Source organism: Anoplopoma fimbria, chromosome 8 (genome assembly GCF_027596085.1).
Source record: "Anoplopoma fimbria isolate UVic2021 breed Golden Eagle Sablefish chromosome 8, Afim_UVic_2022, whole genome shotgun sequence".
Classification (NCBI taxonomy): Eukaryota; Metazoa; Chordata; class Actinopteri; order Perciformes; family Anoplopomatidae; genus Anoplopoma; species Anoplopoma fimbria.
Genome location: NC_072456.1, coordinates 19,898,173 through 19,924,199, shown reverse-complemented (window position 1 = coordinate 19,924,199; position 26,027 = coordinate 19,898,173). Strand labels below are relative to the sequence as shown.

The 26,027-nt window shown below is 33.5% G+C and overlaps 1 protein-coding gene across 1 annotated transcript; it reads right to left on the bottom strand.

The window, feature by feature from the left end:
- Nucleotides 1-78: 78 nt before the first annotated feature.
- Nucleotides 79-25,847, bottom strand: spata6 (spermatogenesis associated 6). Its single transcript, XM_054603425.1, has 11 exons — nt 25,695-25,847; nt 24,767-24,904; nt 24,204-24,252; nt 24,034-24,075; nt 23,766-23,890; nt 22,302-22,382; nt 18,815-19,252; nt 17,462-17,564; nt 16,910-16,950; nt 16,489-16,649; nt 79-1,220 (listed from the first exon to the last, which is right to left on the bottom strand). The coding sequence occupies exons 1-11, from the start codon at nt 25,785-25,787 to the stop codon at nt 1,115-1,117; spliced, it is 1,377 nt and encodes a 458-aa protein (XP_054459400.1). The 5' UTR covers nt 25,788-25,847; the 3' UTR covers nt 79-1,114.
- Nucleotides 25,848-26,027: the final 180 nt, after the last annotated feature.

Here is a 26,027-nt window from a genome sequence, read left to right as displayed (position 1 = left end):
TTTTAAAAGGAAGATGTTCTTGTAAAAGATTATCACAAAAGCATGGCATTGTCCCACAAAGAGAAAAGAGCATAAGCAGAGGATGAACTGTAGATGGCATTGGTCACAATAAGTTTAGCACAGTCAGACATGACTTCATATGAATTAATAACCGAAGGCAGGGTGGGTAAACTTATTCAAAAACATTTTGGTATCTTAGTAGCTGCTAGCTACTTTAATTGGCAAAGAGTTGGCAAAACTGGGCTGGAGTTTTTGGTTGGATAATCCTTTAAATCTAGTTTTCTCCTAGTTTCTCATCGCTGCCTTTAAGTAGCTAGATAGATTTATCACAATCCTTTCAGTGAATGAAAATGTATCCCTCCTGTAAAATGGAATACGTTTTCTATATTCAGTGTCCTTCAGAATTGAATTATTAATCTGAGTATACAGGTAGCTGTAAAAAGGGCAAATAAGAATGCTGCATTTCATTTGATTAGCACTGATAAAATAAATAATTCAGCTCCTATGGTTGAATTGAACACGGTTTCAATGTCAAAGACAAATGTGCACTATGGATCTTCATTTATGTTGAGGCTAAATCTCTTTGTGTCTCCTGCTCTTTCATTCAGGATTACTTTTGTTCCTCCTCTCTTAAATCTCTTCGTGTCTTGTAGCGGCTGGCTCCCAACTGTGGCTCTTGGCTACCTTCTTATCGCTCTTTTGTGCCACGAGAGATGAGCTCTTAACGGCTGCAGCTTAAATCCACCATGTCTCCTCAACACACACACTAAATTCTGTTTCTTTATACAGCAGCCAATTTCACACACCGCTTTAGAAATAGAAGACCTCTCCGTTTGGTTTTACCATTGGAACATTTAAATAAAAATAAAAAAACAACCCAGCTGATGGGTGGGAGGGAAGCTGTGCTGCTATGCTTTTGAATGTAACCCCTGCAAATTGACTGCCTTTTCAGAGAAAAAACGACAAACAGCTCAGCAGGTGCTTGGGAAGGTTTGAATCTTAAATGGAACGTCAAAGGGAGATAAATTAAGATACATCTGTGTGTGTGTGTGTGAGAGATGTTTTGACTCACTGACTGATAAAATTGTTATCTTAAGAATCAGCAGATGGGGAGTTAGAGGTCCAAGGTCACCTGGTTGTCCCAGGTGGTTTTGTGTGTCTGCAGAATCCTTTCGACTCTGCTGTGGATCTGCTCGCAGTAGGATGGACTGGGCTGGAGCCTAAGGGGTAAAAAAAAAATGACATTAAAACCCCATGAACAACTTACATAGATGATTTAATCATGCTATACTATGATTTTTTTATGACTTATTTCAACATACTATACTCTATACTTTTTTTAGACATAGTATACCATGTCTTTTTAATGACTTGTCGCCAAAGTATACATTGTCTTTTTTCGACATAGTATACTATGATCTATTCAACACGCAACACTGACTTTTTTATGGCATTTTTTGAGAAGCTTTGCTATGTATGTTTTACGACTTTTTAAAATACTTTACTATGACATTATGACCATTTTCGACAAACAATACTAAAACTTTTCTCAACCAGCTCTTATCATGGCGGCCACTCCAAGTCATTTTACTCAATAATGAACCTTCCTCAGCAAAAAAGACTTAACTAAGGCGGACTATGACTTTTTTGAAATGCAAGGCTATGAATGAATTACATTTTCGACATGGTAAACTATGATTTTTTTAGTAATTTTCTCAACATGCTAAACCATCACTTTTCTAACACACTATGCAATGGCTTTTTTATGACTTATCAATATAATAAAACATTTTTAAAATTACACTATGAATTGTTTGACATTCTATAGTATGACTATTTTTGGCATTCTATACTATGACTTCCTTGGGACATTTTCTGACATGCCATACTATGACTTATTTCAACATACTATATGATGACTTTATTTATTATTTATATTATGTACCACGACTTTGTCGACATGTTATCTTATGACTCTTTCTTACTTTTTTGTAATAATGACTTTAAAAACATTTTTCATCATTCACTTCTATTACTTTTTTGTTGGGACTTCTTTAGACATGACTTTTTTTTTTTACTTCGACATACTATACTATGACTTTTTTGGACATGCTATACTATGACTTTTTCCAACATGCTATACTATGACTTCTTTGACTTTTTTCAACATACTATACTATGACTTATACAATGACTTTTTTCACTTTTTTGTACATGCTATACTATGACTTTTTTTTACTTTTTCGACAAACCATAATATACTTTTTTTGACTTATTTATGACTTTTTTCAACATGCTATACTATGACTTTTTTTTCCAACATGACTTTTTGGACATGCTATACAATGACTTTTTTGGACATGCTATACTATGACTTCTTTGACTTTTTTCAACATACTATACTATGACTTTTTTGGACAGGCTATACTATGACTTTTTTGGACATGCTATACAATGACTTTTTTGGACATGCTATACAATGACTTTTTTGGACATGCTATACTATGACTTTTTTTAATTTTTTTCATGCTATACTATGACTTTTTTGACTTTTTTCAACATGCTATACTATGACTTTTTTCGACATGCTATACTATGACTTTTTTATAAGGCTATACTTTTTTTTCGGAACATGCTATAATATGACTTTATGACTTTTCCAACATGTAATACTATGAATTTTGTAGACATGCTATACTATGACTTTCTTTTTACTTTTTGACAAACCATAATATACGACTTATTTATGACTTTTTTGGACATGCTATACTATGACTTTTTTTTTTAACTTTTTCGACATGCTATACAATGACTTTTTTCGACATGCTATACTATGACTTCTTTGACTTTTTTCAACATACTATACTATGACTTTTTTGGACATGCTATACTATGACTTTTTTATAATTTTTTTCAACATGCTATACTATGACTTTTATGACTTTTCCACATGTATACTATGACGACATTATACTATGACTTTTTTTACTTTTTCGACAAACCATAATATACGACTTATTTATGACTTTTTTCGACATGCTATACTATGACTTTTTTTTTTTACATGCTATACAATGACTTTTTTCGACATGCTATACTATGACTTTAATGACTGACATGCTATACTGACTTTTTCGACATGCTATACTATGACTTTTTTCGACTTTTTTCGACAAACCATAATATACGACTTATTTATGACTTTTTTCGACATGCTATACTATGACTTTTATTTAACTTTTTCGACATGCTCGTGGCTGTACCTGGACCGTGGACGTGCATCCTGCTACGGCCCTGCTGACACCGACTGCTACCACCATTATTATTATTACTAGTCACATTACTATTACTATTACCTGTACCATTAAGCATTTTAGCTTTACTTCCACCCTGAAGCCCTTTTGCTTTCTCGTTCTGCAGGTTTCCATGAATCGTTGTGGTACCTGGACCGTAGTCGTGCCTCCTGCTGTGAGCCGACTGACACCCACTGCTACTTCGATTATTATTATTAGTCACATTACTATCCCTATTTTCATGGCTATAATTCTACTGTAATAATTGCTGCTGTTATTATAAGTAGTCTTATTATATGAATCATTTATGTCATATACATTGAATGTGTTGTATCTAAGAACTGTTATGCTGCTCATTCTGTACACATGACATCTATTGCATTCTGTCCATCCTGGGAGAAGGATCCCTCCTCTGTCGTTCTCCCATAGGTTTCTTCCTTTTTTCTCCCTGTTAAAGGGGTTTTTTAGGGGAGTTTTTCCTGTGCCGATGTGAGGGAAGGACAGAGGATGTCGCATGTGCACAGATTGTAAAGCCCTCTGAGGCAAATTTGTAATTTGTGATTCTGGGCTATACAAAATAAACTGAATTGAATTGAATTGAATAATATACGACTTATTTATGACTTTTTTGGACATGCTATACTATGACTTTTTTGGACATGCTATACTATGACTTCTTTGACTTTTTTCAACATACTATACTATGACTTTTTTGGACATGCTATACTATGACTTTTTTTACTTTTTACAAACTATGACTATTTTGACTTATTTATGACTTTTTTCAACATGCTATACTATGACTTTTTTCGACTTTTTTGGACATGCTATACTATGACTTCTTTGACTTTTTTCAACATACTATACTATGACTTTTTTCGACATGCTATACAATGACTTTTTTCGACATGCTATACTATGACTTTAATGACTGACATGCTATACTGACTTTTTTCGACATGCTATACTATGACTTTTTTCGACTTTTTCGACATGCTATAGTATGACTTTTTTCGACATGCTATACTATGACTTTTTTATAATTTTTTTCAACATGCTATAATATGACTTTATGACTTTTCCAACATGTAATACTATGAATTTTGTAGACATGCTATACTATGACTTTTTTTTTACTTTTTGGACATGCTATACTATGACTTTTTTGCTATACTATGACTTTTTCAACATACTATACTATGACTTTTTTGGACATGCTATACAATGACTTTTTTTTTTTTCGACATGCTATACTATGACTTTAATGACTTTGACATGCTATACTGACTTTTTTCGACATGCTATACTATGACTTTTTTCGACTTTTTCGACATGCTATAGTATGACTTTTTTCGACATGCTATACTATGACTTTTTTTTTGACATGCTATACTATGACTTTTTTTTTTTTCACATGCTATACTATGACTTTTTTATAATTTTTTCAACATGCTATAATATGACTTTTTTCGACATGCTATACAATGACTTTTTTCGACATGCTATACTATGACTTTAATGACTTTGACATGCTATACTGACTTTTTTCGACATGACTTTTTGATTTTTCGACATTATACTATGACTTTTTCACATGCTATACTATGACTTTTTTTCAACATGCTATACTATGACTTTTTTGACATGCTATACTATGACTTTTTTGGACATGCTATACTATGACTTTTTTATAATTTTTTTCAACATGCTATAATATGACTTTATGACTTTTCCAACATGTAATACTATGAATTTTGTAGACATGCTATACTATGACTTTTTTTTTTACTTTTTGGACATGCTATACTATGACTTTTTTTTGACTTTTTTCACATTATACTATGACTTTTTTCAACATGCTATACTATGACTGACATACTATACTATGACTTTGACATGCTATACTATGACTTTTTCGACAAACCATAATATACGACTTATTTATGACTTTTTTCGACATGCTATACTATGACTTTTTTATAATTTTTTTCAACATGCTATAATATGACTTTATGACTTTTCCAACATGTAATACTATGAATTTTGTAGACATGCTATACTATGACTTTTTTTTAACTTTTTTGGACATGCTATACTATGACTGACTTTTTTCGACATGCTATACTATGACTTTTTGACTTTTTTGACATGCTATACTATGACTATTTTTAACTTTTTTTCAACATGCTATACTATGACTTTTGACTTTTCCACATGCTATACTATGACTTTTTTGACATGCTATACTATGACTTTGACTTTTTTGGACATGCTATACTATGACTTTTTTTTTTACTTTTTGGACATGCTATACTATGACTTTTTTGACTTTTTGGACATGCTATACTATGACTTTTTTGGACATGCTATACTATGACTTTTTTTTATACTATGACTTTTTTTTGACATGCTATACTATGACTTTTTTTTGACTTTTTCACATGCTATAATATGACTTTTTGATGCTATACTATGACTTTTTTGACATGCTATACTATGACTTTTTTTTTACATTATTTTCAACATGCTATACTATGACTTTTTGACTTTTCGACATGCTATACTATGACTTTTTATGGACATGCTATACTATGACTTTTTTTTTTGGACATGCTATACTATGACTTTTTTTTTGACTTTTTGGACATGCTATACTATGACTTTTTTTGACATGCTATACTAACATACTATGACTATTTTTTTGGACATGCTATACTATGACTTTTTTTTACTTTTTCGACATGCTATACATGACTTTTTTGGACATGCTATACTATGACTTTTTTATGACTTTTTCGACATGCTATACTGACTTTTTTCGACATGCTATACTATGACTTTTTTCGACTTTTTCGACATGCTATAGTATGACTTTTTTCGACATGCTATACTATGACTTTTTTATAATTTTTTTCAACATGCTATAATATGACTTTATGACTTTTCCAACATGTAATACTATGAATTTTGTAGACATGCTATACTATGACTTTTTTTGACTTTTTTGACATGCTATACTATGACTTTTTTTTTTTTAACTTTTTTTTTCTGACTTGACTTTTGACATGCTATACTATGACTTTTTTCGACTTTTTCGACATGCTATACTATGACTTTTTTGGACATGCTATACTATGACTGACTTTTTTTTCAAACCATAATATACATGACTTATACTATGACTTTTTTCGACATGCTATACTATGACTTTTTTCGACTTTTTGGACATGCTATACTATGACTTTTTTGGACATGCTATACTATGACTTTTTTTTTACTTTTTCGACATGCTATACTATGACTTTTTTCAACATGCTATACTATGACTTTTTTGACATGCTATAGTATGACTTTTTTGACATTATACTATGACTTTTTTCGACATGCTATACTATGACTTTTTTTACTATGACTTTTTTCAACATGCTATACTATGACTTTTTTGACATGCTATACTATGACTTTTTTATTAATTAGTGTACTTTTTCGACATGCTATACTATGACTTTTTTTTCGACATGCTATACTATGACTTTTTTGGACATGCTATACTATGACTTTTTTTGCTATACTATGACTTTTTGACTTTTTTGGACATGCTATACTTTTTTTTGGACATGCTATACTATGACTTTTTTTTTTCGACATGCTATACTATGACTTTTTTCGACATGCTATACTATGACTTTAATGACTTTGACATGCTATACTATGACTTTTTTAAGACATGCTATACTATGACTTTTTTCACTTTTTCGACATGCTATTGACTATGACTTTTTTCGACATGCTATACTATGACTTTTTTATAATTTTTTTCAACATGCTATAATATGACTTTTTTACATGACTTTTCCAACATGTAATACTATGAATTTTGTAGACATGCTATACTATGACTTTTTTTGACTTTTTTGGGCATGCTATACTATGACTTTTTTGGACATGCTATACTATGACTTTTTTTATGACTTTGACTTTTTTCAACATACTATACTATGACTTTTTTGGACATGCTATACAATGACTTTTTTGGACATGCTATACTATGACTTTTTTGGACATGCTATACTATGACTTTTTTCATGACTTTTTTCGACATGCTATACTATGACTTTTTTGACATGCTATACTATGACTTTTTTGACTTTTTCAACATGCTATACTATGACTTTTTGGACATGCTATACTATGACTTTTTTGACATGCTATACTATGACTTTTTTGACTTTTTTCCCACATGCTATACTATGACTTTTTTTCGACATGCTATACTATGACTTTTTTACTTTTTTCGACATGCTATACTATGACTTTTTTCGACTTTTTTCGACATGCTATACTATGACTTTTTTATAATTTTTTTCAACATGCTATAATATGACTTTATGACTTTTCCAACATGTAATACTATGAATTTTGTAGACATGCTATACTATGACTTTCTTTTGACTTTTTTGGGCATGCTATACTATGACTTTTTTTTACTTTTTTTCGACATGCTATACTATGACTTTTTTGGACATGACTTTTTTTTGGACATGATACTTTTTTTTGGACATGCTATACTATGACTTCTTTGACTTTTTTCAACATACTATACTATGACTTTTTTGGACATGCTATACTATGACTTTTTTGGACATGCTATACTATGACTTTTTTGGACATGCTATACTATGACTTTAATGACTTTTTTCGACATGCTATACTATGACTTTTTTCGACATGCTATACTATGACTTTTTTGACTTTTTCGACATGCTATACTATGACTTTTTTCAACTTTTTGGACATGCTATACTATGACTTTTTTGGACATGCTATACTATGACTTTTGACATGCTATACTATGACTTTTTTTACATGCTATACTATGACTTTTTTTTTTCACATGCTATAATGATTTTTTGACATGCTATACTATGACTTTTCCAACATGCTATACTATGAATTTTGTGACATGCTATACTATGACTTTTTTTGACTTTTTCACATGCTATACTATGACTTTTTTTACTTTTTTTCACACATGCTATACTATGACTTTTTTGGACATTATACTATGACTTTTTTGGACATGCTATACTATGACTTTTTTTGACTTTTTTGGGCATGCTATACTATGACTTTTTTGGACATGCTATACTATGACTTTTTTTTACTTTTTTCGACATGCTATACTGACTTTTTTCGACATGCTATACTATGACTTTAATGACTTTGACATGCTATACTGACTTTTTTCGACATGCTATATTATGACTTTTTTATACGACATGCTATACTATGACTTTTTTATAATTTTTTTCAACATGCTATAATATGACTTTATGACTTTTCCAACATGTAATACTATGAATTTTGTAGACATGCTATACTATGACTTTCTTTTGACTTTTTTGGGCATGCTATACTATGACTTTTTTGGACATGCTATACTATGACTTTTTTGACTTTTTTGAACATACTATACTATGACTTTTTTGTACATGCTATACTATGACTTTTTATGACATGCTATATTATGACTTTTTTCGACATGCTATACTATGACTTTTTTATAATTTTTTTCAACATGCTATAATATGACTTTATGACTTTTCCAACATGTAATACTATGAATTTTGTAGACATGCTATACTATGACTTTCTTTTGACTTTTTTGGGCATGCTATACTATGACTATACTATTTTCAACTTACTTTTTTTTTTTACTTTTTTGGACATGCTATACAATGACTTTTTTGGACATGCTATACTATGACTTTTTTGGACATGCTATACTATGACTTTTTTGGACATGCTATACTATGACTTTTTGACTTTTTTCAACATACTATACTATGACTTTTTTGGACATGCTATACTATGACTTTTTTGGACATGCTATACTATGACTTTTTTGGACATGCTATACTATGACTTTTTTTAAATTTTTCGACAAACCATAATATACGACTTATTTATGACTTTTTTCGACATGCTATACTATGACTTTTTTTTAACTTTTTCGACATGCTATACAATGACTTTTTTCGACATGCTATACTATGACTTTTTTGACATGACATGCTATACTTTTTTTTCGACATGCTATACTATGACTTTTTTATGACTTTTTTCACATGCTATACTATGACTTTTTTGGACATGCTATACTATGACTTTTTTTTTTTTTCGACATGCTATACTATGACTTTTTTATTTTCCGACATGCTATACTATGACTTTTTTGGACATGCTATACTATGACTTTTTCGACATGCTATACTATGACTTTTTTATAATTTTTTTCAACATGCTATAATATGACTTTATGACTTTTCCAACATGTAATACTATGAATTTTGTAGACATGCTATACTATGACTTTCTTTTGACTTTTTTGGGCATGCTATACTATGACTTTTTTTTGGACATGCTATACTATGACTTTTTTGACATGCTATACTATGACTTTTTTGGACATGCTATACTATGACTTTTTTGACTTTTTGGACATGCTATACTATGACTTTTTTGGACATGCTATACTATGACTTTTTTTTCAACATGCTATACTATGACTTTTTTGGACATGCTATACTATGACTTTTTTGGACATGCTATACTATGACTTTTTTTATACTATGACTTTTTCGACATGCTATACTATGACTTTTTTATGATTTTTTCGACATGCTATACTATGACTTTTTCGACAAATGACTATTATGACTTTTTTCGACATGCTATACTATGACTTTTTTCGACATGCTATTTGACTTTTTTGCTATACTACATGCTATACTACTTTTTTCGACATGCTATACTATGACTTTTTTCGACATGCTATACTATGACTTTATGACTGACATGCTATACTATGACTTTTTTTTTCACATGCTATACTATGACTTTATGACTTTTCCAACATGCTATACTATGACTTTTCTGGACATGCTATACTATGACTTTTTTTTACTTTTTCGACAAACCATAATATACGACTTATTTATGACTTTTTTCGACATGCTATACTATGACTTTTTTTTTTTGCTATACTTTTTCTATACTATGACATGCTATACAATGACTTTTTTCGACATGCTATACATGACTATGACTTTAATGACTTTTTTGACATGCTATACTGACTTTTTATACTATGACTTTTTTTTGCTATACTATGACTTTTTTTTTTGACTTTTTACATGCTATAGTATGACTTTTTTCGACATGCTATACTACTTTTTTATGACTTTTTTCCAACATGCTATAATATGACTTTATGACTTTTCCAACATGTAATACTATGAATTTTGTAGACATGCTATACTATGACTTTTTTTTACTTTTTCGACAAACCATAATATACGACTTATTTATGACTTTTTTCGACATGCTATACTATGACTTTTTTTTTTTTTTCGACATGCTATACTATGACTTTTTTTGACATGCTATACTATGACTTTTTTTCTTTTTGGACATGCTATACTATGACTTTTTTGACTTTTTTTTCAACATGCTATACTATGACTTTTTTCGACTTTTTCGACATGCTATACTATGACTTTTTAATAATTTTTTTCAACATGCTATAATATGACTTTATGACTTTTCCAACATGTAATACTATGAATTTTGTAGACATGCTATACTATGACTTTCTTTTGACTTTTTTGGGCATGCTATACTATGACTTTTTTTTTTTGGACATGCTATACTATGACTTTTTTGACTTTTTTGAACATACTATACTATGACGTTTTTGTACAGGCTATACTATGACTTTTTTGGACATGCTATACTATGACTTTTTTCAACATTTTATACATGACTATGACTATACTTTTTGACATTTTATACTATGACTTTTTTGGACATGCTATACTATGACTTTTTTTTTTAACTTTTTTCAACATGCTATACTATGACTTTTTTGGACATGCTATACTATGACTTTTTTTTACTTTTTCGACAAACCATAATATACGACTTATTTATGACTTTTTTCGACATGCTATACTATGACTTTTTTCAACATGCTATACTATGACTTTTTTCAACTTTCTGGACATGCTATACTATGACTTTAATATGACTTTTTTTTCGACATGCTATACTATGACTTTTTTGGACATGCTATACTATGACTTTTTTACAACATGCTATACTATGACTTTTTTTTCAACATGCTATACTATGACTTTTTTGGACATGCTATACTATGACTTTTTTTGACTTTTTTTCGACATGCTATACTATGACTTTATGACTTTTCCAACATGCTATACTATGACTTTTTTAGACATGCTATACTATGACTTTTTTTTCCACTTTTTCGACATGCTATACTATGACTTTTTTCGACTTTTTCGACATGCTATACTATGACTTTTTTATAATTTTTTTCAACATGCTATAATATGACTTTATGACTTTTCCAACATGTAATACTATGAATTTTGTAGACATGCTATACTATGACTTTTTTTTGACTTTTTTGGACATGCTATACTATGACTTTTTTGGACATGCTATACTATGACTTTTTTGGACATGCTATACTATGACTTTTTTCGACTTTTTGGACATGCTATACTATGACTTTTTTGGACATGCTATACTATGACTTTTTGACATGCTTTACTATGAACATGCTATACTATGACTTTTTTGGACATGCTATACTATGACTTTTTTGGACAGGCTATATACTATGACTTTTTTGGACATGCTATACTATGACTTTTTTGGACATGCGACTTTTTTCGACAAACCATAATATACGACTTATTTATGACTTTTTTCGACATGCTATACTATGACTTTTTTTTAAACTTTTTCGACATGCTATACAATGACTTTTTTCGACATGCTATACTATGACTTTAATGACTTTTTTTATGACATGCTATAGTATGACTTTTTTCGACATGCTATACTATGACTTTTTTATAATTTTTTTCAACATGCTATAATATGACTTTATGACTTTTCCAACATGTATACTATGAATTTTGTAGACATGCTATACTATGACTTTTTTTGACTTTTTTGGGCATGCTATACTATGACTTTTTTGGACATGCTATACTATGACTTTTTTTAACTTTTTTGACATACTATACTATGACTTTTTTGTACATGCTATACTATGACTTTTTTTTTTCGACATGCTATACTATGACTTTTTCAACATGCTATACTATGACTTTTTTATACTTTTTGACATGCTATACTATGACTTTTTTGGACATGCTATACTATGACTTTTTGACTTTTTTCAACATGCTATACTATGACTTTTTTTGACATGCTATACTATGACTTTTTTTTACTTTTAAATACAAACTATAATATGACTTTTTATGACTTTTTTGGACATGCTATACTATGACTTTTTTAACATGCTATAATATGACTTTTTGACTTTTGCTATACAACATGTATACTATGACTTTTTTGGACATGCTATACTATGACTTTTTTGGACATGCTATACTATGACATGCTATACTTTTTCGACATGCTTAGTATGACTTTTTTCGACATGCTATACTATGACTTTTTTATAATTTTTTTCAACATGCTATAATATGACTTTATGACTTTTCCAACATGTAATACTATGAATTTTTTAGTAGACATGCTATACTATGACTTTCTTTTGACTTTTTTGGGCATGCTATACTATGACTTTTTTTTTATACTTTTTGGACATGCTATACAATGACTTTTTTGGACATGCTATACAATGACTTTTTTGGACATGCTATACTATTTTTTTAGACTTCTTTTTTTTATAACATGCTATACTATGACTTTTTTGGACATACTATGATGACTTTTTTGGACAGGCTATACTATGACTTTTTTGGACATGCTATACTATGACTTTTTCGACAAACCATAATATACGACTTATTTATGACTTTTTTCGACATGCTATAAAGTCCAAAAAGTATATTATGTTTGTCATGTCCAAAAGTATGACTTTTTTTTTTAACTTTTTCGACATGCTATACAATGACTTTTTTCGACATGCTATACTATGACTTTAATGACTGACATGCTATATTGACTTTTTTTCGACATGCTATACTATGACTTTTGTTGGACTTTTTGCATAAAGTATATATGAGCATTTTTCGACATGCTATACTATGACTTTAGACTTTTCCAACATGTAATACTATGAATTTTGTAGACATGCTATACTATGACTTTTTTTAACTTTTTCGACAAACCATAATATACGACTTATTTATGACTTTTTTGGACATGCTATACTATGACTTTAATTTTTCGACATGCTATACAATGACTTTTTTGGACATGCTATACTATGACTTTCTTTTGACTTTTTCGACATGCTATAGTATGACTTTTTTCAACATGCTATAATATGACTTTATGACTTTTCCAACATGTAATACTATGAATTTTGTAGACATGCTATACTATGACTTTCTTTTGAGTTTTTTGACATGCTATACTATCATTTTCTTTTACTTTTTTTAAACATGCTTTACTACGAATTTTGTTGACACGCTATACTATGACTTAAATATCTAATTTTGACAACCCATAATATTTTTTTTCCGACATGCTATACTCTAAATGTTTTATTACTTTTTACGACATAATATACTTTGACTTAAGTAACTTTTTTACCATATAATGATATTCTTCAACTTTCTATACTATGACATTGAAATTAAAAGTCACAGTATAGTATTTCTTGAAATATGTCAAAAAAAAAAATCATAAAAGCCATGGTATAAAATACCCTAATAAATGTAATGGAAAAAGTCATATTATACTATGTCGTACAAGATGTCATATTAGTGGAAAAAGCCATGGTATAGTACGGCAAAAGAAAAAAATGTCAGTCATACAAATTCATGAAAAAAAAGAATCATAGTATAGTATGGCATAAAAAATGTCACATAAAAAGTCATATTGTAGGCCATAAAAATGTCACCTTAACCCTCATGTTATTGTATGCCGGAAAAATATCATGAAAAAGTAATAGTATAGTATGTCAAAAAATTACTTCATAGTCATAGTATTATACGGTCTGATAAGGCTTAATTTTACAGAATGCACATAACAGCATTCACAAATGTTAGGATTGATATATTAATGAATCGCTCCATAAGTTTTTTTCCAATGCACACAAAAAGGTGTAAACAGAATGCACATATAAAAAAATTTGATTCACAAATATATTTCTGATGAACACAAATAATTATTAATTCAAATAAATGTTGTAAAAATCCACAAATATATGTATTTAAAAGGATTTATATTATTTATCCAATCATATTTGGATCATGTTTGAGAAGTCATAGTATCAATGCCATAAAAAATGTCTTAAAGTAGGGAAAACTGCCCATCACAAGCTCCCAGAGCCAAGCTGACATGTCAATTACAATATTATAATCTGTGGTCATCATTCCAGGAAACAAAGATATTAAGTTGCAATGATATTAAACAAAGAAAAGCAGCAAATCCACACATTGGAGACTCTGTAACCAGAGAATGTTTGGCATTTTTGCATGAAAACGGACTTCAATAATGTATTAATTGTCAAAATTGCTCTAAATCATACAACTTCATAACATTGGCTATCATTTTTTCAAGCAGTTATTCATTTTGTCCACTAGTCTGTGCTGTAACACAACACAAGATGTGTGAGTAGATGCAAAAATGAAACTACCCCGCACATTGACTTGATACTTTTAAAAACTTTGAAATAAATGACAGTGTTTCTTCCATATAAAAAATGTTTCCCCCTCTGCATTCTACCTTTGGTGCAAAAAAACCCTAAAAAGTAATTTCACAATTGAATAAAACAAATGGTGCATTTCATCTGGAGGCATAAATGTGCTTCATCAATACAATATAAATGTGTCTTCAAGTCAACCACAGGCAGTTATGCAATCTTGAATTGACAGACAGTCAGAAGTGAACAGTGATGAATTTCAGTATTGCCTCTCATCCCCGTCTATTTGTTGGGAGTGGAGAGTAGGGTGATGGCGACTGTCTGACTGACTTGCTGGTGTCTTGGCCTGGCTCACAGTTCTGGAATGAAAGCTTTTCATCTGTAATCAGATAAACTTGCTACCTGCTTCAAAAAGTCATCAAGGACAAATCATCCAGAGACATGAATAGACTGAGACTTCAGGGCTTAGGGAGCAAACGTTGCCACTGGCATCTGTCATTTTCTTTATAGATCAAAGATTTGTGGTAAGACGTGCCCCTCTCCCTGTCGGTGGGAATCTACAAAGGCCTTCTCTAATCTCCCACCCTGCAACTCCTGTCGTGTTTTCAATTGAGAGAAAAGTATCATTCATTTCCTACAATTTACTTTGCAGTTTAAGATTGTCTATTGATTTTAATGTTTACTTATGGACTGAGCTGAATGGAAGGGGAAAGGAGAGCACAAACAAACAAAACGGAACATCGGTCGCGTTGGTGTGTTCAACTCACAGCTGTCGTGATCGATGACAAGCTCTCTCTGAATGTATTAAAGCGTGCATCGGGTCAAATGCATCAGACTCAAGCTGAAACACAAATCAATACCATTTTCCTCTTTTGTTTTCCCTTCTCCCTGCCTCCTCACTCAGTAATGAACAAACATGACAAGACATCAGCTTCTGTAATTTAAGAAGTGGAGGGGAAATCATCCTGCCTGTCGAGTGTGATCAAAATTAAAGATTGGATGTGTATGAACTTGCGCAGATACACATACAAAGCAGTGGCAGTGTACGACTTACATCTCATGGGATTGCCATGTATTTGTCGTACACTGTAATTGGAAGCTCATACAGGTGCCTCTTTTGCTTGTGAGATCTTTTGTGGAAACACCAATGATTTACACAGATGGATGACGATAAGTTCAGGGCAAACACCACAAAAAAAGGTTTCTTGTGTTTTCTCCTGTTTTGGTGTGAAAATGAACAAAATCAACTGGTTTTGCAGCCAGAACAGTCTTGCTTACCTGTTTGAAAGCCTAGCAAATCAACAATATGTTTTAGTTTCCTCACATCAAGATAATATTCTATGGCTAGAACATTGATAATCATTTTTTATTTAATTTTTGGGCTTTGATTTTAACACATTTTAACATTTAAAGGCCTCAGAATAACTTTTTCGAGGTCAGGTTGAGGGGAAGGGTTGCATTATTTAGAGAGTTTACCTTTCTCTGAGGGAATGGCTGAGGTCCAGAGGGCTTCTGGAGTTTGACCCGGTCATTGTGTACTGAGCTAAGACAGCACCTCTCCCATGGCTTTTGGTCTTGGCTTCAAGTCTGGCCTTTGTCTCTGGAGACAACTTGGCCCTCACAGAAGCTGATTTCCCCTGGAAGAGGTCACAGGGCTGGTATAGCTTTATAGCAACATGAACATTAAATGCTAAACTTTTAAACTTTTAGGTGGCAGATTGACATGATTAGTTTGAATGGAAATGGTATGTTAGAATCCATTCAGAATATTTTTCTAAGAAAAAAAATGTCTGAAACAGCTGTAACTACAGAATATACTTTGGTTAGTCTGCCTTGGAGGATGAGTACGTACAGTTACATTGTGTCATTTGATGGTTTGAAATGTTATTAGACTTACTGTGACTGCTCTTGGTCTATAACTCCCTTGGAGAGAAGAATCTGCAATGACAAAGACAAATTAAAAGTTTTATGAAAACAGAAAACTCACCTTTGGATTGCAAAACATCTACAGTACTTCATTTAATTGTTAAATAGAGTGTATTTCTTAAACATAAACAGGTGCAAGTGAAAATGATCCTACATAGAGGAAGCTTTAAACAGAATCATATGCTATCTGTGAACACATAGCGTAGATTCGCAGCGTTATTACACAGTGGCAAAAATATGTCAGACACCATTTTAGCATTGTCTATATCATCAGACAAGCTCAACAACCCAAAAATATAAATGCAGCCTATTATTCATTTTGAAAGACTTGACCACATGTTATCATGATGATGTAAACCACATCAAACCAGAAAATATTATAAACACATTTTCCCAAGAAAACATAATCAATCATGATATATTAGAGCAATTATTTGCAAAACAATGTCTGCAGCAAGGATAGCATGGCTTAGGTATGTAACAATACATGTATTAGTTTTTGCATATCGACGTGAAGGCCTACCTGTGTGATCACATGTGAAGCTGACTGAGTGTCGATGGATACGACCATTCTGTGGAGCCGAGGAAGGAGTTCCCATCACAGAGGCACTACTGCAACGAGGGACCTGGGACAAAACACAACAGAAATACAATCTGCTGTCAAACAATATCAGGAACTCAACACTGTTGTAATTTGAATTAAATAAAATACATGCACAGCAAGGTTGTTTTGCTATTTATTCCTCACTTTTACACAGTATCCTTATACTGACACATTAATCAATCAATCAATCAATCAATCACACAATCTACCAACTTCACATAACAAATTACATGACAGTCAGTCTCCTTGTGTATATGAAATTGACAAAATATTACATTCATTTACTTTTTTAGTTTATGCAGAATTAAGAACAAGCTGCAAAAACAACAATGTTAACAGCATATGTCTGTCATCTCAACTGAAAATATTTTCACCAGTAAGATTGCAATAAGGCATATAGAAAACAAAGCCAGGATTTTTACAGAATCTCATAGTACATAGGTTGGGAATGTGCTTCCTCTACACAAACAAACGGGGAGTTGAGGCTCTGATAATGCATTCACCATGGGGCTAAACTACTTCATTAGGTATCTATTTGTTAATTGCAGCTTGACTCTCAATTACTAGGGTTAATCGCCAACAGAACATTCCCCCAGGAAAACCATGGCAGGAAAAATACACTTCTCTCTTAAACAAAACATCCAATGTGTTCTAGTAAATTCAATTCATGTGTGTGACAGAAACAAACAACACTCTACCTAATCATTTCTTTTAATAACAGCATGTAAGTGGATTTTGATATTCATACCTCAGGATTAGATTTGATGTAAAGGGGGTAGCAGAGGGGGAGGCTGTGTTGTTCTCGTCCATCAACTATATATTCCCCATGGCCGTGTGATCGGAAAATCACTCCCTTTTATATGCAGATTTCTCATAGCAGTGATACAACCATAATTACAGTGTTAAGAAATAACTGTGTACCAGCCGAAATCCAGGACGTGTGCTATTAAAGCAAACTCAAGCCCCTCGTGAGGATAATAGGCCATATTACATGTGCACACAGTGAAACATTTTCATGACGTCAAAATCCATTAACGGCTCAGGTAAAGAGATTAACACTGCTCTGTTATTATGCCCTCCACTTAATCTGCCCACTAGATTATGTTACATTTTGGGAAGCTCCCACTGAGAGCTGAACTACATCAATTCAGGATGCCATTAATTCTAACCCCTGTCCACAGAACACGTGTATTATTAGCATTAAACAAACCTTCGCGTCAAATTTTTTGTCAATTGCGTTCACTTTGGAGGAACATATCTAATGTTACCAACCGAGAAGGGCGGCTGGCTCTCAGTCTCCTTCCTGAAGTGGTGAGGCCCCAGCTGGAGATGGCCGAGCCTTTGCCTGGTGTCCTCTGAAAGCTGGCACATCTTGCGGTGGGTGTAAGGGGACAAGGCTCGTGTCCTTGAGGAAACTGTGGGCTGGTGGTAGCCAGAGTTTACAAAAACTCTTGCAGAGCGTTTTCTTTCCTTCTTGTCTTTTTGGGGACTTCGACCAGATGTGGATGGAGAAGGGGAGTGTCTGGATGTTGAGGCTGGTGCAGAGTTTGTAATTCTAGCATCAACTTTTAACCTTTCCTTCCCACCTTTCAAGGAATCATGGTTTGCATCATCTCTTTTGGAAAAATTCACACAGGAGGGTGAAGACTTTTTTGCTGATCTCTGTCTGGATGGGGTTAAAGATGGCTTCACTGGAGAGAGACAGCAAGTCTAGGGGGTGCAGGGACAGAATATGAGAGAAATGTTTATATCTTGTGTCAAACAAGCCTCCATTTTGAGATGAGACATAACATTTTGTCTCAGCAGTTTAGATTTCTATGCAGACCACAATATAGTTCCTTTACACAAGCGTCAGCCATTTTAGCCATTAAGACAGCTGATTTCACTCTCGACACAGACTTGTTCTCCCTCGACAAAACCATTAAACCATTAGCTAAATCATTCAGCTTAAGTGTTACAATAACAACAGCTCTCGCAGTCGGCACTGCCATGGAGACGCCCTCTGCAGAATTACTTTAATAACTCTAATGGGCGCTAACATCGTTCTCCGTTGCAATATCCCACTTCCTGCGGGTAATGCCAACCGTGGATAAATAAGTTAAGATAAAATGTTAATTGCATTTGATGGCCATCTCCAGTCTAATATGATAAAGAGGCATTACCTGGCTGTAAAACAAAGATAATTTAAATGCTAATTAGGGAAATCACACAACATTTAAAACTATTTTTAAGAGAAACTAAATGATAAATAAATTGTTATCGAGGTTGCCATTTGAGATTGGTCTGATTTAATAAAATTAAGCAAAGTATGGTCTCCCACCCTCACATCTAACACCATGGCTGACTTCTTTCAGCTCCTCTGTCTGTTCTTCACTAGATATCCACTGAGAGTTTGTCAGTTTTCTTGTCAGCAGCTGATGATTAGCTGCTTCTTCCACAGCTGGAAAGCAGTGCTTTGAGCTAAATGCTAAGTTCAGTATGCTAACCAAATCCATGACACAATCATGCTCACAATAATTTACGCTAAACTGGTGTCATCCAGGTAGCAACTTCTGGAAAAAAATTAAGGGAATCACCGAAGTCATTAGGATGATTCCTCTGGTAAACCCCTTGACTTCTGCACAGAATTTCATGGCAATCCAACCGACGAGATAATTCAGCCTAGACCAAAGTGGTGGGCTGAAAGACAGATGGAGGAACTAACAAAAATTGCCGGACCTACTTGCTACCATGGCTTAAAGGGACTTTTGAAATAAAAATGTAATCCATTGAGGATCATACAATTAATGAAAGAGTACCTGAAAATCTGCATAGAAAGACTATTGCTGAACAGTGAGTGTATATTCATCACTACAGTTTCAGAGGTTTTGTGGAGGTTGCTATAACTCTAAATCTCTATTAAAACAGGACAAGGTTTGTCAGCTGGGCGGGCAGGCAGTCAGGGAAATGCCTATGCTGAAGAGCCATTAGGGGAGAGAAAATGGAGAAATTCTACTGTCTGACAGCCACAGCGGTGCTCTGATCCAGACATCCCCCCGAGGGGCCAGGAGAACACTCCGACAATCTGCTTCGCTGTCAATGACATCCCATTTAAACAAATAGCTTAGCTTAGGTTACTACACCTGGGAAATGCATGGTAGTGTTTTTGGCACAACATGCCAACCGCTGTGTGATGAATCATGTTACAAACAGGACTGTTTTCATTCTTACAATTTTTAGAAGTGACACTATTTTTGAGTTTTGATTTAGAGCATTATTCTACCCTCCCAGTATCCATCTGCTGACATTACCTCTGCACAAACATGTATTCAGAGTCCACAAGACCATGGAGTAATGTATGAAATACAAAAAAATCTCAATATTTGAGAGGCTAAAAGCTACATTTTGTGCTATTTTTGCATCAAAAAGAATTATTGTTACAATTAACCAATTATCGAAACAGTTGATTATTTTCTGTCAAGCGACTAATCGATAAGTTATAATCGATTAGTAATAATAAATCATAAATTGCGTTGTAGCTCTACTTTTATGTGAAATCATCCTAGATTAAAATGCAGACAGAAATCGCCAACATGTGCTAACATGAGTAAATAAAAAGTATGCTATTGCTGTTCCAAAGAGAAATGTGCAATCATCTGTATGTGTGAGTGAAAAGCTAGACAGTTATTATTTAGGATTTTATAAAGCTCTTAAAAGCCTTATGCAGTAGTTTATACATAGTTCAGAAAATAACTACAGTTGAAAATGTTTGCATCCTTTATCTCATCCTCAAAGCTCTGCTGATGTTTTAAGCATGGATCAAATTCAATAATAAAATCCAGCACTGAAATTGACATTATTGACGTTTGCCCCACTTAATTCTTGACATCTGTTTTGCTAGAAAACAGATGATGGAAAAAATAAATAATAATTTGTCAAAATAGTTGATTTTGTTAGGTTTTTTTTGCATTGACTAATTATACAATAAATAGCTCTGAAGACAGCATCGGTGGATGAGAACATGAGAACTTGAGGGTGCCCAAAAAGGTAAAGGAGAAATAGAGAGAAATGAGTCAGAATGAATCTTCCAAAAGTAAAATGTGATTTTACACAGTTGAGCACGGTAAATAAATCCTTAAAAATCCACAAGGACACAGTGGCAGAGATACAGGTGACCCCCATTTCGGATAGTTAATGTAAAAAACTGACTGACTGTTCTGTGACAAATATTGTGTAAACTCCCATCTACTCAGACATGAAAGAGAAGCCTCGCAATCAACATCACAGATCTGCCTCCCCATAATTACATTCACAAGGAGAGAACAGATACCCTTGAAACACTGCCAGTATGGATAGATAGATCCAGTAGCCATGGCAACAATAGAAGGTGGGTATGTATGGTGGAAACAGACAAATCTGATGGAGAGCGATACCACTCATTAAAGCTCTCTAGAGATGCATCTTTACTGTTCTAGCTTTGGTCAACACTTGTACACAGTAACGCTGGGTATGAAGCTGTGATGTGTTCAAATTCAAGACATTTTGAGCCGTTTAGTCAGGTTTACCTGACTTATGAGAGGCACTTTGTTGGGTTTTAACAATTTTGGATAAAGCAGGTCTGAAAAGCCATCAACACACAACATAATTTAATTATCTAAAACAGTCTTCTTCCAAAGAGTTTTACAAATCAACAACAAATATAAAGCAGAAAAAACAAAAGGGTGTTCTGGGGGGGTATGTACGTTAAGATGTATGAGATGTAATAAAAAGACACACTTACAGGTGAGGCTGGCAAGCTGTCCCTCCCATCACTCTCTTCTATGACTGATGTTGTGGCAAACTCCACTTTGGGGGAAATTCCCTAGAGGGAGAGGGACAATAGGTACAAACACAACACCTTTAACAGGGAGATGAAGACAAACAGACAGATAACAGCACTGCTTGGAACACCAATTTACAATCACAAATCGTCAATCTTTGCCTGACTGGAGAAAAACAAATTGCAGAAAAGAGAAAGGCTCCAGTGATGTTTAAATAATATGGCATTTGGAAAGAGACATCGAAATTGCTAGGTAGGCCTCAAACAGAAACACATAAAAGCAATGGTGAGGGGAATGGTGTTTAAAGACATTTAAATATGCCAGTTAGTGCCTCGGAGGACAAGGGGAGGATCGAAAAGCAACCCGCAGGAGGTAGGCAGAGAAAGAGATGATATAGGAAGAGAAGGGAAAAGCAAAAATGACAAGATCGAGAGTGAAAAGAGAGGTTCTGTCTGTAAAGCCAAGACAGTCAAACGATCTATATGGAAAACACTGTTTTCTGAAGAAATTACTTCACTTTGTCTAAGACAAGCCAGTGCTTTTGAGTTGGTTATCTTGCTACCTTCCTGTCATTTGCACAGACATATGAGGAGACTCACTTAAAGAAGGCAAAAATCTCCCCCAGTCTATGAATGACACATGTAACGTAGGTGCCAATCAAGCCAGATCACATGGTGAGCACGCTGTGACATGTGAATAGTGTTTAAACACATAAACTGACATCCCTCCTCTGAGTAATTCAGCAGTGTGTAGTAGCTCAGATACCTTTGCAACCATGAAATACATGTGATACACCTGGAACCATATTTATCAAACTGCTCAAAGAGACATTTTGGTCTTAAGTGAAAAATAAAAGTAAATATCCTTCCAACTTTACTTCCAGTGGAACATTTAAAAATAATTCGAAAAAAATAAATAGAGCACTTAAGAGGTCTCTTAAGTTGGTCAAGAGTAGATCTTAGGTGACTGCAGTACAGAAGCAGAGGCAAGCACACATTTGTTTTCCTCTGTGATCATAATATTAAGGGTTTCAAATTTACTTCTTTTTTTAAATAAGAATCATATGTCTCTGCAAAATAACATACCACTGAGTAAAGTTTAAGGATTCTTTTTAAGAATGTATAATATGGCAGCGTAGGGTAAAATCCATATCTCTAATTGGTTATTCCTTCTCTGAAAATACATGTGATCAATCGTAATCACCTAAAATTTGCTCTTGAAAGCTCCTTTTACACTTATCTGCAATCGAAGTCACTTGATAAATGTGTGTCTCATCGCTCACACTCAGCAACTTACTTTTTTACTTCTATGTTGACTCTTTGGAGAATTCTTTTGCATGATTCTTAAAAGTTTTATGAATATGGGCCAGGTGTTGGAAGGAAGGTTAATAAATAAATAAAATGAATAAATAGAAAGCAGCCTACGGGAAAGGAGGATGATCTCTTCATTAGTATCTCTCTCTCTGTAGCGTCTTCTCTGGAACTCAGTCTGGGACCAGGATACAGGAAATCTCTGCTGCTGTCCTCCATTGTGGCTAGGACTTCACCTTCTAAAAATCACACAGACGGAGAGTAAACAGAAAAACACACACACACACACACAAAATCAAAGTTAGAGATCCTGTTTTTGCAGAGTAATGACTAGATACAGTGGGGACTTAAAATGCCCATATGGCATAATCAGAAAGCGTACCTGGAGGCACCAACTGAATCAGCTCAAAAGATGTTGTGTCAGCTAAGAGTAAGGAAAGCACAAATAGACTGTGAGCTAATGATCAGTATCACAGCTAATAGCCCATAAGCTTGCATAGCAGAAGATTCAGGGCTAAGAGACGAGGAATCAAATCCCAGATGGCCGTTTACCTTCCAGGAGGTCAGCTACATCAGCAGGGTCAACAGCGCCAGGGAAAGTCTGGTAAAACAGAGTACAGACAAAGCAGATCAATACTTATAACAAGATGAGACAGACAGCCCCGTATCTAACTCTGCCAGTCTACCAAGGGAAACGACAGCCTTTTTTTTTTTTAAATCAGGGGTTCAAATTGGAGGACCGCAAGATCGAATCCTAAAACTTCAAAAGTAAGCCAGTAAAAGGAGACGTCATAAAAAGAGAAAACAACTTCTAAGATGTAGATTTCTTGAGCCTTACTCTTTGTTAATACAAGTACAATGAATATGTATTTTTTTTTTTTTATTGCAAATTTCCCCGCTGTGGGACTAATAAAGGATTATCTTATCTTATCTCTTATTGGTAGGATCCGACAAAGTTTGGGATGTGACCTGAAGAAATGTGATATGCATCCCTCTTATGTTTAAGAAACATGCACTATTCCTCCAAACTTGCTAAATCTGAAAAAATGCACAGACATATAGTAATTCTGCATCTTGTGCCTAAGTTATAGAGGCAGCTTATTTCAAATTCTTACCTTGACAAAACACATTTTATGATGGAAGCGTAAAGGGAACACAGGCGGCACACAGGGAGTCTTCCTGTACTGGCCCATGACACAAACACTGAGGTAGACATCGTTGTTTTTAGTCAGGAGCAATCCTGGACATGTGACCTGCACACAAACGGGGTGATGAAGTGACTGCAGTGACATGTTAAGACATTCTGTGGTTTGTGTATACATCCTTTACTGGCAGATTAAAAAAAAGAGCCTCCTTTTGCAGAATTAAAAAATAATAATAATGACACAACATGTTTCTGAGCATAGATGATGACAGCATACATTGGTGCAAACCCTTTGCAGTTTAAAACTAATGCATCTATTTTCATTGTATCTGCTTTATAAACCAGAAGAATGCAATCCCCCTGAGGAAGTATCCAAACCAAGTGGGACCTTCCTTTTTTTTTTTTCTGCTACCAAAATATGTTTTTTAAACCTGCAAAACTAATTGAGTTATATTACTTTGATGTACCAGGTGGAAAGGAGACCAATCAACTTCCAAATGATCAACAGGTGCTGCACATTGAAGGAAACAAATCAGTGAGCTCAAATGGGTTGTAACTTAAATGTGCTTAACAAACATTTGAACTTTTTGCTCAATCTAGCCTTATGTTTGAGGGCATCTCTATTTTTTTTCTTCTATAAAAGAAATTGGCTACAAACAAATATCGTATGTAACGTTGAGCCAAGTGAGAACGTCGAGAAACGTCAAACCAGTGACGTAACATTTTAAATTACGACCGTTAGATATCTAACGGTCGTAATTTAAAAATGTTACGACCGTTAGATATCTAACGGTTAACGGTTAATTGTGGAACGTTGGTGAAACGGAAGAGAACGTAAGCTCGCTAGTGAGCGTACGTAACTGAGCTACGTCAAAGGAGCAGCGTAAGGATGCACTTACTGTCTGAATGTCCAGCCACACGGTACATTTCAGAGACTTGTGCTGCACTGCGGTGGTGGTGGAGGAGGAAAGCTTCTTCTTCATGGAAGCCATTCATCCAACTTCTCAAAAGTCTGTTGTCATAGCTGCCAAACAGCAACAGTCGCAGACAGAGCGGATGTACGGTCATGTGACCAAGAAGTGACAAATCAAAAGCCGTGCTCTACTTTTTTTTTATACACAGTATACAGATTCGTCTTCCTCCACCTTTTAAACATTTTAATCTCATCCCAAATGTGTATTATAGTGCCCTGAAATCAAAATAACCTGCTGTTAAGTTAAAAAAAACAGCCT